The 11,866-nt window shown below is 43.7% G+C and overlaps 1 protein-coding gene and 1 long non-coding RNA gene across 2 annotated transcripts in view; one reads left to right on the plus strand and one right to left on the minus strand.

Annotated features, from left to right (window-relative positions):
• Positions 1-11,866, plus strand: part of E2F7 (E2F transcription factor 7) — a 20,788-nt gene continuing 8,922 nt past the window's right edge. The window contains exons 1-7 of the mRNA XM_075080755.1: positions 1-319; positions 3,391-3,666; positions 5,648-5,816; positions 8,309-8,593; positions 9,220-9,378; positions 10,414-10,551; positions 11,385-11,579. Coding sequence (XP_074936856.1) covers positions 230-319; positions 3,391-3,666; positions 5,648-5,816; positions 8,309-8,593; positions 9,220-9,378; positions 10,414-10,551; positions 11,385-11,579 — 1,312 coding nt within the window. The 5' untranslated portion in view covers positions 1-229. The remainder of the gene's footprint in view (positions 320-3,390; positions 3,667-5,647; positions 5,817-8,308; positions 8,594-9,219; positions 9,379-10,413; positions 10,552-11,384; positions 11,580-11,866) is intronic.
• LOC142051563 (uncharacterized) overlaps positions 4,191-11,866 on the minus strand; it is a 24,228-nt gene continuing 16,552 nt past the window's right edge. The window contains exon 3 of the long non-coding RNA XR_012658545.1: positions 4,191-4,418. This is a non-coding gene — a long non-coding RNA (uncharacterized LOC142051563). The remainder of the gene's footprint in view (positions 4,419-11,866) is intronic.

Genomic DNA, 11,866 nt, shown 5'->3' on the forward strand with positions numbered 1-11,866 from the left:
TGTCTGAGGGCGGGTGGCGGGAGCGGTAGAGCCGCGCGCCCGCCCGCCCGCCGCTGCCGGGCCGAGGGCGCGCAGTCTCCCGCCGCCCCCCGCCCCCCTAACTCCGGGAGCGCGGCCCCGGGCTGCTGCGCTCCCCGAGCCTCCCGCCGGGTGCGGGAGCGCTGCCCCGGGGCGGGACGGGACGGGCGTCTCTTAAGGGCCGGGCTAAAAGCGCCTTGTCGCTTTGCAGATGGAGGTGAGGGTCCTGGCGCTACGGGACCTGGCGAGCGGCCGGCCGGGGCGGCGGGGCCGCACCGAGGCGGCGGCGGCGGCCCAGAAGGTGAGCGGAAGCGGGGGGTGGCGGCGGGGTCCCTTCACACCTTACTCCGTCTCTCCCGGTGCGGAGCATCGCGCGGGGCGCAGCGCGAAGCGCCGGGGGTGGGCGGCCGGTACCGCCGGTTCGGCCACCCCGCCGGGCGGAGCGGATCGGGACCCGGCGCCCCGGCCCCCTGCGAGCCTGCAGGGGTGCGCGGCCCCGGCGGCTCGGAGGTGGGCCGGGCCAGGCATGTAGCCCCAGCCTGTGCCCCCCGTCACTCCCACTGGCGGTGTTCAGGGGGCTGCCCATTGCAATGCCACACTTGGTCTGTCCTGCCAAGGTGGTTTGTTTGTACAGCAGCATCTTGCCTGTTGGTATCCGGTGCTTCTGTTAACATTAAAAAGACAATCCAGTAAAACAACCGTGAGTTATGCCACCGTTGTCAGTAAGTGAAGTGATTACACTCTGGTGTTTTTCCCAGGGAAACAGTTTTTAGCTTTCACTTAGTAAGTAAAACTCGCTAGGTGATCTCGAGCATCGCAGTGGCTACCATTGAGTAAGGTGGAGGGGGCTCTTGTACAGATTCACTGTTCAAAAGCTAACCAACGCCAGGCCTGACATGGCACGGGACTAGTATAGTCCTGTTACTTAGCAGCAGGTTGAGCGTGCTGATGCACATGGCTGTGATGCTTGCCTTCTGGCCTGTAGCCATAGAGTGGCGTTCCCAGGTCAAGGGGCTAAGCAGTGCCACACAGCAAGGAACAAGCTCATCTTTCCCCTCCTGCCCCACCAGCCAGGAGACAGGATGTCTAGCCTCAGGCCTACCTTGCTCAGTAATGTGTCCTGAACCAGACCCAATTCATGACCTGCTGTCCATGCTCAATCTGAGCGCTCCAACGATCACATAGTTCATGTCAGACTCAGCTCCTATTATCTCAGAGATTTGTTTCAATTCCTGCTTACATACTAAGTTCATTAAGCCAGCCTTTCCTGTCCTCTTGTATTTATAAGCCATCTCTGCTTGGATCAAGGTGAATCTCATACTTTTACCAACTGCCCTTGCAGTTGTGTGGAATACAGCTAGGACTTCATAGAGCATTTTAGCTGCTGGGGGAAAAAAAGGGGGGATGGGGGTAAAAGAGTCTCTTACCTTAGTAGGCAATTATGACTTTCAGGAAATAAAGATCTGAAAGGCTGATAGTAGATGTGTGCTGCTCGGGTAGCGCCGCTAGTTTTTTCATTGTGATATTTGCACAAACATGAAAATTTGAGGTAGTGGAACAGCAGGTTGCTTCAGCTGCCCTCGCTGCCGTTCCGTTAGCACTAGCCGTAGCGAGCAGGAACTTGAGGGGAAGGTAGACTTTCTCCATTACAGATTAAGTGTTGATTCACTGCCAAATGTGAAATTGCAAGAATATATTGAGTGCCAACACTGTGTGAACATATATTCCAAGAAGTACCATGGCCTCTAAATTGACCCCTATTTATCACAGTGCAGTAAGTTACAACTGGCTAACTGTTAATTGTAAAAGGAGATATATTTATTACATCCTTTTGGGTAATTCATAGGTGAATGTATGCAGAGGTGTTCATCAGTGCTCAGAGCGCAATGCTCTTGATGTGCCAAATTCGTTTCCAGTTTGAATGCTATAGAATTGCTCCTAGTAAAAGCCAGCTTCAGTTGTTACTAACTTCTTTCTGCTTTCTAGCTAGACTGTACCTAATAAGGTAATATTTGGAATCACCTATTTAAATATATCTATCAACGAGTGATAGGAGAATTGTTCCAAATGAAAAACAAAACCTAACTTGGGAAAGTTCCTACAGCAAACCAATAGTAACTTAACATTTTCTTTCAAGCTATATTCCATTTCAGAATTGGACTTCTTGCAGCACAAAATAGAATACATAATAACAATATCCAGCCTCAAAGTTGTTATGTTAGGTTTTTAAAACTCATTTGCAAAAAAAATCTAGTCTCCACAGGAAGACTTGCTCGGTTTGAGACCAGCACCAAAAAAGCTGCAGCTAGACTGAAGAGCAAACAACTTCAAGCCTGTTTTATAGTTGAAAAGCAGTTCGATGTGGTTCTAAAGGCTTCACCCCCAATTCCAGCAGGTTATAGCTCTGCTAGCTTTCTGATGATAATCTGTCCCCTTTGCTTTCTCTCTCTCACTTCACTCAAGGTGCATATGATCGTTTCGAGGGACTAAGTTTAGAAACCACTGAGCAATATTAGCTCACTCTACTGCCAGCTAGAGTTCCAAAAAACAGTGTCCTGTTTGTAGGGTATTAAGGAGAACTAAGTGATAGCCCGACTATCTAAGAACAGAATGTTTATGTCCCTGGGCAAAAAGAAACAGTACAGCTTTCTGCACAGGCATTTCTGGAAGTCCTGTGTTGTGCCAGGTTTAGGATACCTGGACCTCAATTTTTGATATCCTGCGAGGAAAGTCAGTCTGGCATCCCATCTACTTAATTGCTTTAGTCTTCATGAGCTATTTGCACTAACAGACTGGAGTGAAGTAGTATCTCTTGTTGCTCAAAAATGGATCTTTTGGCTCAAGGATACTATTAATGCTTTCTTCGGTCAGTCACTTGAAATTAGTTGATCTGTAGTGATAATACTTGCAGTAAGAGGAAGGCCTAAAATTCAACCCAAAGATGAAATGTGAAAAAAAGTTTGGCCTTTCAAGGTCAAAAAGAAAAGAGGGACCTTTCATGTAGAAGGATGTGTTTTCTTGCTAAGTGTAACGTGACCAATGCATTATTTCAAATTTGATCAGATTTGGTGATTTGTGTTCGTGGGCAATGCTGTCTTGTAATAACAGTCAGAGTTTAAAAACCTGATAGGCCATGAGTTTGACTGGTTGACCTCAGGTTCTGTACTTCAGGGCAGTATCTTATACACACTGCCTCCAGTACTATAGCATGTAGAATATTTTACCGCTTCCAACAAAGGCAGAACAACTGTGCTAAATATAGCCATGTGTGCCAAGGCATGAGTCACTACAATTACCTTCGTAAGAACGATGAAATTGATTGTTGGACTGTTTTCTTCCCTGTTGTTTCTAAAGAACTTTGTTTTTTAACAGGAAAACATATTTGATCGATCCAGGATGGCCCCAAAGACTCCCATTAAGAATGAACCAGTTGATTTATCAAAGCAAAAAGGCTGCACCCCAGAAAGAATTCCAATTACACCTGTTAAACTCGTTGACAGACCTCAGCCTGATCCCTGGACCCCCACTGCTAACCTGAAGATGCTTGTTAGTGCTGCTAGCCCTGACATGAGGGACCGGGAAAAGAAGAAAGAGCTCTTCAGACCCATAGAAAACAGTGAGCAGAGTGACACACCTGATTCATTACAGGTGAGACTCAGAACACTATTGCCTTAAGCATAGTTAGGACTCCGCCCTTCCTTAAGTTGTGCCTCAGTTTTCTTCTGACTGGTCCTTTGCTCCCTATGGAAAACTGCAGAATTGTAAAACGTTCCCAAGGACAGTTGCCTACACAGCACTGGCTGAGCAGTAGGACTTTTAAAGACTAGAATTAACTCTCTTACTAGTAACTGACCTGAGACTCCTCAAGAGCCTGAATATTACTCAAAAGGACAGTGAAGGAAGTAGAGCTTAAATGTGTCATTTTCCCCAACTTAATTACTTCTGATGCTGTTTTCTGACCTGCATTAGAAAGAAAATTGCCAGATCATTGTAAACAGACAGGCAGCATTTTCAAAAGCAACTCAACAATGGTGAGGGCATATTTTTCAATATACTTTTGAAATCTTAGACCTTGTCCACAACAGCCCCTCAGCATGGTCAGTTAAAATCTTTCTCCCCTTTTCCACCACAGCTCCCAAACTAGTAGTCAGACAGCATTGTCAAGTGTTCAGAAGATTTTTACATGTCAAGACTCAGGCAATGTGGGGGCTGATCCCTGTCTCGCTTTAGGAAGTCCGTCCATGGAAAGGATGATGTTGGGTTGTAATAAGCATCATTACAGTTTTCTTCCTTCAGACTTCTTTGTTCCAACCACTGCTTTCCTTCTCCTGGATTATTTCTTGTAGAATATTCTTCCTTGGTGATTTCAGTGAGAGAAAGATAGTTCTGGGGTTGTCCTACTGAGAAGCAATCATTTGATAGGTACAGATGACTATACAAGTGTAGATTTTACAGCATCTACAGTGACAAAAGCCTACAAAATTCTTCAGTTTAGATAGTCATAAAGGAACCAAGAGTTCTCTAAAGATAATTTCTAACATAATTTCTAGTAAGTAAAAAACAGTCAGTGTTAAAGGTTAGTTCATCACCGCTCCAAGCCTGCTAAGATCATATGGCATTTTTGGCTCCTATAAAGGGTTCAAATATTTTCTAGTTAGTAAAACTTACACTTAATTTTCTACACACAGAAAGTTAACTTACAAAAGATGTAAAAGTGTTACTGTAAGAATACTGCTGTTTCCATATGATATAAAAGTCAGAGAATTCAGAGCAACAGCCTGCCACAAGGTCAGAGTCACACAACCAGCAAAAGAGAGTTAAGATCTCATAAGCAAGGGAACTTGGATTTCAACAGCTGCCACCACTCTCAGCTTTTCTTTGCCAGAGAGCAAGATTTTTTTCCCTTTTTTTGATACAGAAGCAAAACCCCCAAGTTACCAATGCAGAAAAATATTCCCTCATTCTTATTTTTTAATAAACAAACATACCTCTTCATACATTCTTGCAATCACATTGGTTTGTTTTTTTTTCCCCATGCAGGGACAGAAAGACCATATTCAGACCGTCCTACAGAGTTCACTTAAGCTAACAGCTTGACTGAATTTTAAGCTCAGAGACTGGATGGTGCCTTTCATAGTCTCTTAGCATCATGCCCTACCCCTCTTCCCCCACCCCCTAGTTTCTTAAAATTACAGAGGCACTGTAAAGGGTAGTAAAATGTCTTGATAGGGGAACTCTTGAATGGCTTGTACATCTTTTGGTTTATCAGATCCAGAGGTGTTTCAGGGAATACTCCTCCCCCTCTCAAAAATAAATATTCCTTCCCAACGGGGTCTTACCATGTGCTAGTCTTGGGTGTTTGGTCTTACTGTTTTGTTTCCTTATGCATAACCATTATTTTAAGATCTTGCAGATAAGAGTTTTTCTGTAGATACCTTGTGTGATGAATTAAAAAGAGCTTTCAAGAAAAAGTGGTCACCCAAGCGCTCTGTGCTTGCAAGAAGTCTATGTTGTTTTCCTTATTAGAAAGTCTGAGCTTAAATATTGCTAACATCTGAAATATGTCTCTCTTGGCTGTGCCTTGCTTCTAAAGCTCTGCACTAATTGGTTAACATTTATTTTTTAACAGTACGATATGGTAGACGACAACACGGTTGATGAATTTGAAAAACAGAGGCCCAGCAGAAAACAGAAAAGCTTAGGACTCTTGTGCCAAAAGTTTCTAGCTCGCTATCCAAGTTATCCATTGTCAACAGAAAAAACTACTATTTCTTTGGATGAAGTGGCTTCAGTCCTTGGTATGTATATCTGCAAAAATGGGGTAACTGGTTACCTGGGGTAACCCGACAAGAGGGCCTTTGAAAGATCATCCTTCTTACAGAGTACATTCAAGGTCTACCTTTCCCTGGGTCTGGATGCTCTTCTAATCATAATAATCAAGAGTTGAAGATGCCTAATGTTCCTAAGTCTTTACTGCTTGATAACGCTATCATCCTGAAACTGCTTTCTGACAGTACTTTTTACTAGACAGATGTATCCTCCAGTTGTTTACCAACTCTTTTGCTTTCTTAAATTTTCCATTTGCCGAAGACTGAAGGAGTTATCAGTTACAAACCCTCTGAAGGATGACTTATAAACAATAAATGTTGTCAAAATGGAATGTTTGGGGAAACAGTTGCAAACTAGTCGATGCAGGAGATCAGTTGGGTTTACCGCCTGACTTAAGTAATGTGTCTGACATTTTATCTTCCAAGATCTCATGATTTTCACAGAGGTTATCTTAGCTTTAAATATTGTCTTGTGAGGGGAGGTTACCAGAGACCTGCCAGAATAGAATGAGAAAATGTGTTGTATTGAGGTGGCAAGAAGGTATTGAGTAGCCTATATGCTGGGTCTGTTGTTAATGTCTTAGTTAAGAGATTAATGAGATATCTGAGAGAAGTAATAAAACTTGGGAGAGAGGACTGAGCCTGGTCACGACCAACAACAAAAAGATCCAGGTCCTTGGAGAGGTTGTCTTTTAGCTTGGAAGGGCTTTACAAAATTGGACTTTAAATAAATAAATATTGTATCTATGTTTAGAAGTCAGGTATTTAACAGAAAAGAGGTAGCAAAAATGAAATGTCTGTTTTGGGAAGAAAGGGAACAGAAGAGTGATGTCCTCTGTGACTCTGGTAAGAAAGTCCTTGAGATACTCATTTACTCACATTGGAAATGGGAGGTGGAAATAGGAGAATATTCAGACAAAGTAAATAGTTAAATAAATTGATCTTTAGACAAACTGTTCTTTTAGATTTTGCAGTTACTCCTTTCTGTGTTTGTGTGAGATGCTCGTGCTCCAGCCTTGTACAGCTAAACATGAGTAGTGTTTTATTCTGTGTCGGGAGTGGCATTACCTTGCTTTCCTAAATACTAGAAACTTTGTTTTAAAACTTATTGTTGGGGTTTTTACCTCCCAGAAGGAGGCATGTTTGTTCTCCTTTGGTTTTCACTTCCTGGCTTGCCTGTATCCACTTGCTTCAGGGACCACAAAATTATTCATTGCTGATGTTGCTGCTCCCTGTGTAACAAATGCTGGTTGTAACACAGCTTTTGCTGCAAATGTATATTGCTCTGTTCACTGAAGACCTATGGAAGGACCACAAAGGGGGGCTATGCTGCTGGTGCCTGACACACACCAGGATATGGGCAGCACTCTTGTTTTTCTGGAGTATGCCTCCCTCCAAGATCTCCACACACTTGGATATACACATTTTATCTTAATATATGTTTGAGGCTGGTAAGCATTATCCCCATTCTCCAGATGGGTAAACAGATGCATCAAGGCCTTGCCTTGTGCAGAGAAGTCTTTCAAAACCCCTCCCCTTTGCTAGCACTTGTTCTGCTCAGATGATGCTAACCATTATGGGATTTCTGATGCAGATGATGCCACCAGCATATAGCGCACTGTGTTATATTTTATAACAGCCATGCTTTAAACTGTGCTGGACACAAGTACTCAGGACAGTGAGCAGAGCCTCTGGCCTGTTCATAGTCAGTCCCCAACCTTGCTCACGTCATGCTGAATGCAAGTTGGACATATTTCATAGATTTCCTGTTGGTGCAGATCCAGCCAGCAGCGAGGACTCGTTTCTGCAGCATTTGGGAACAGTGGCTCTCATTCTCCACTGCTTTGCACCTTGTGAAGCCTTTGATGTGCCTTTGCTTGGTATGTACTTAGCAAGTAATTGTGCCACTGGAAATGAAAGTGGAGGACCACACTCCCACTGGTTCCTGTAGGAACCAGTAGGCTTTTTTATCTACAGGTTCCTGTAGGAACCAGTAGGCTTTTGTATCTACCCTGTGTCAGTGCCAGGCTCAGACCCTTTCTGGCCCTCTCTTACACTCAGGCTTGTGTACAGGTCTGTGCCTGAGCTCTGAAGCTGTCTGACAAGAAGGGCCAAAATGCTCTGAAAACCTCAGGGTAGTCTGGATAGGTCTGAGTGAGTGGGGCTGGGCAGACTGCAATCAGTTCTTCTAAACACAGTGTAGATGCTTTCAGCTGAAGCCATGGCTGGGACGGTAGTTAGCAAAGAACATCATAGCACGGGACTTGTCATACATAAGCCAGTTCTTAATTGTGCAAATTTGGATGGATCAAATATAATGTGTCCAGGTGAACAGTGAAAAATGTGTTGTGAACACTAAGTGTTAGGAACAGCCTGTTCGTTATTCCGCTTCTGCTGAAGAGCACATTAAATCTAGATAAGCATCAATGTCTGTTTTTTATGTCCCCCCCACCTTAAAACAGGAGTTGAGCGGAGACGAATTTACGATATAGTGAACGTCCTGGAATCGCTGCACTTGGTTAGCCGTGTGGCCAAGAACCAGTACTGTTGGCATGGCCGGCACAACCTAAGTCAGACTCTGAAAACGCTTCAGGAAGCAGGAGAGCTGCAGTATGGAGAGCTAATGACCTTCTTCCAGCACAAGGAGCAGGACTTGGAGTACAAATTTGGGGAACGGAAAAAGGAAACTATTCCAGATTCTCAAGACAGACCGTTACTGGACTTTCCAGAATCAGATTGCACCTGTGGTAAGATAACTACTGTGTATGATGTGATACACAGACACAAGTCTCTTTCTGCAGTTTATTATGTGACTTTTTCCCTTGCTTTGCTTTTAAATTAAATAATAAAAAATTATTCTTTGCAAAAAGGTGCTGAATTCAGCACAGAGGTGACAATTCTTTCTATCCTGTCTCTAGCATAGGTCTCAGGATGGATTTTTCCCTCTGTCCTTCAGACTGGTGGGAGCTTCTGCCAGGCAGTCCAGTTCTTTCCCCACCTCTACTGACAGTAAATGCTTTATCCTGACAGACAGTGCCATCTTCCATTTATCCACTGTTTGCATGCTGCCCATATAATACGTAGTGTTTTAAGTTACAAAGTCCATCGGACTGGTGCAAAATTGTCTAACGTAACATAGAATCAGCTTTGGATTCTGACTTTCTAAAAGCTATTTCTGCAAGCTTTAGTTTTTATTGCCTTTTGAAGAGAGACTTCTGTCTGCATTGCTCCGTTATTTGCTGCCTTTCAAAAGATTTCTGCTTCCCAACAAGGAAATACTTTACCCTTTTTGTGTGCAAGAAACCTACTTGCTAGTTTTCTGGCTGTGATGGATGACATATGCTAAGAGGCTTGGGTATTATTTGTAACACAGCATCTGCAAACAGCAGAAAGGACAAGTCGTTGCGGATTATGAGCCAAAAGTTTGTCATGCTGTTCCTTGTCTCCAAGACCAAGATAGTCACTCTGGACATCGCAGCAAAGATACTTATAGAAGAAACGCAGGATACAGTGGACCACAGCAAATTCAAAAGTAAGCTGGCTGTTGAGAGACAAATCGATCGGTCAGTGAGTAAAGAAAGTATGGGCATGTTTGGACTGACACCAGTAGGTAATGGCAAGAGCAGGTCAGGAATTTTTTGCCAAAGTGTGGTTTGGGGTTTTTTGTAATTACAAATGCCAGTTTGTGAAAACAGAGCTTGGGGTGGGGAAGAGTCAATTTGACAATTACCTCCAAATTTTTAGCTTCAGAATGAAGAAAGTTCTTTTTTTTCTTTCTGAATTTTTTTCATACCTTAACCCTGTTTCCTGTACCATTCTGAATGATGTTTTAGAACTTACTGAAATGAAACATGTTGATTAATTTAATGGAATTAATTTTCTTCTCTGCAGAAATGTGTTACTTCTCCTTTTTACCCCAGAAATCTTAGAGCTGGATGGCACAGTTTTCTTTTCAGTTAGTAGGGAATAATACTTAGATCCCTTGGACAGCATTTGGTAAATAACTCTTCTAAAATAAAGACCTTTATTTTAAGTCTTTAAAGTACTTTATTTTAAAAGTACTTGACCTTCAGTCTTAAAATTCTACCCCAAATACTGGGAGGTATGTGAGAAGTGTAGCTGAACAACCTGTAGGTATCATATTCAGCTCAAGCATGTTATTTACTGGAGTCACAGATTTTTCTGAGTGTTACATTTTTAAGATTATAAACATGTTTCCTCTTACGATCAGCTGTGCCTCTTGCCCCCAAGTGCTCGTCTTTACCCCATGTGGAGGTAGCTGCCTCTTCTGGGCAAGCTGATGATGTAACCACTCCCTAACCCATTTTCATTAAAATGAGGTAGGCGAGCTTAAACCTGAGCAGCTAACACATGAAAAGCAGTGACAAGCGGGTGGAAGCTGGCATGGCAGGCTTTATAGGAGGTGGCTTAAGTCCATCACAATTTGATTTTACCCACCTCATCTATGAAAGCTGTGGTGATATTCTGGAATGAAGTTACCATGTAAATATCTACTGTATGCATTGTAAACATGACTGTCCTGACTGTTTCTGCCCTTTCTTGTTAGCAAAGGTACGAAGACTGTATGATATCGCCAATGTTCTCACCAGCCTAGGCTTGATCAAGAAAGTTCATGTCACAGAGGAACGAGGGCGCAAACCAGCCTTCAAGTGGATCGGGCCTGTGGAATTCCCTGGAAAGACGGGTAACTTGTGTAGCTTACACCTCCTTTCTTTTTGTTTTGACAATCCCTTCCCCGGTGGTAGTAGGTTGTTACCTGTGTGTAAAGAATGGCTCAGTGTTCATTGTCCACCCTGTGACTGTTAACTGCTGGCCAGCCCAGTGTTTGCCCTTGTTAGACTTCATGCTGTAGGGCTGGAGCTGTGGAGGGATGTTGAACAATACTTTGTCTTGCTACTATTTTTTTACACCAACTTACGTAACTGTATGAATAGCTGTATTAGTTTTAGAGCAATGGCAGACAATGCCTACATTTCCAGAACTGGGTCCACAGCTTTTCTGAGTTGCAAAACCTCAGTAATTCTGTCATAACTGGACAGTGAATTATTGTCTTTGTAAGGGGAATTACCGGAGTAGAGCAGGGATGTTTCTTGCATGTGTCCCCTGGAACACGAGGTTTGTCTGCAAAGAAGGAGGCAGTGGGCCAGAGCATCTCTGTAAGCTGATGATTCTTGGCTGGAAGGCAGAGCAAAGGCAAGCTCTTTGCTAATGTATTTGGGCCAGGCCAGTGCCAAGTAAAAGTGAAGGATAGTGTTAATGCCAGCTTAGTACCCTTTTCCCTCCTGGGTGCGCACACTAGAGTGTAGCTGCTGCTGTAGCTGCCATGGAATGGAAAGGAAGGAGGCCCTTATCTTGTCTATTGGTGCTTACCGAGCTTAGGTCTGCTTCATTGCTGTGGGATTTGGGATGGTATAAAAGTTACCTCTTATCTTATGGCCAAGTTCAGTAACGTGGCAGAAGCCTAAATGATGAGCTGCGTTCCCTGAAGGACTGTTGCACAAAATTATGTTCCTACAGATGAGCTGAGAGGGCACAGCCCAACATCTGATCCTCTGCCAGGGACACAGAGGGGAGCCTGTGCCCCGTATCAGGTCTGTGCTACTGGAAAGCAAAGGTTTACACGTCATGCTTCATTTAACGCTGCACAGCCTTGTGAAGGGACCAGAAGGAAGGTCAGTTCTGAGCCCAACAGCCCACGTCAAGAGAGGCAAGGTAACTACTAAGGGAGCATGTTCTTTTGTATCCCGCTGGATCTGCCCAAATGTGGGACCACCATTTTAAGGCATTTGATTGGGTGAATCAGCCTAATTAAACATGGGAGTTACCCTTGGAAGGTGCCTATATTTCTACTGTCTGTGTGATGAGACTTCTGTCTTCGACCCTCCAGTCAAGGTAGATGAGATGAATCTGGGCTATACTGCCTTGAATCTGCAGTTTGTTTTCCTGGTAAATGTTTCTGTTCTCCACTAACTGCAACTATACTACAATTTCTTTTGTTA

Source organism: Phalacrocorax aristotelis, chromosome 1 (assembly GCF_949628215.1).
Source record: "Phalacrocorax aristotelis chromosome 1, bGulAri2.1, whole genome shotgun sequence".
In the NCBI taxonomy this organism is placed as follows: domain Eukaryota; kingdom Metazoa; phylum Chordata; class Aves; order Suliformes; family Phalacrocoracidae; genus Phalacrocorax; species Phalacrocorax aristotelis.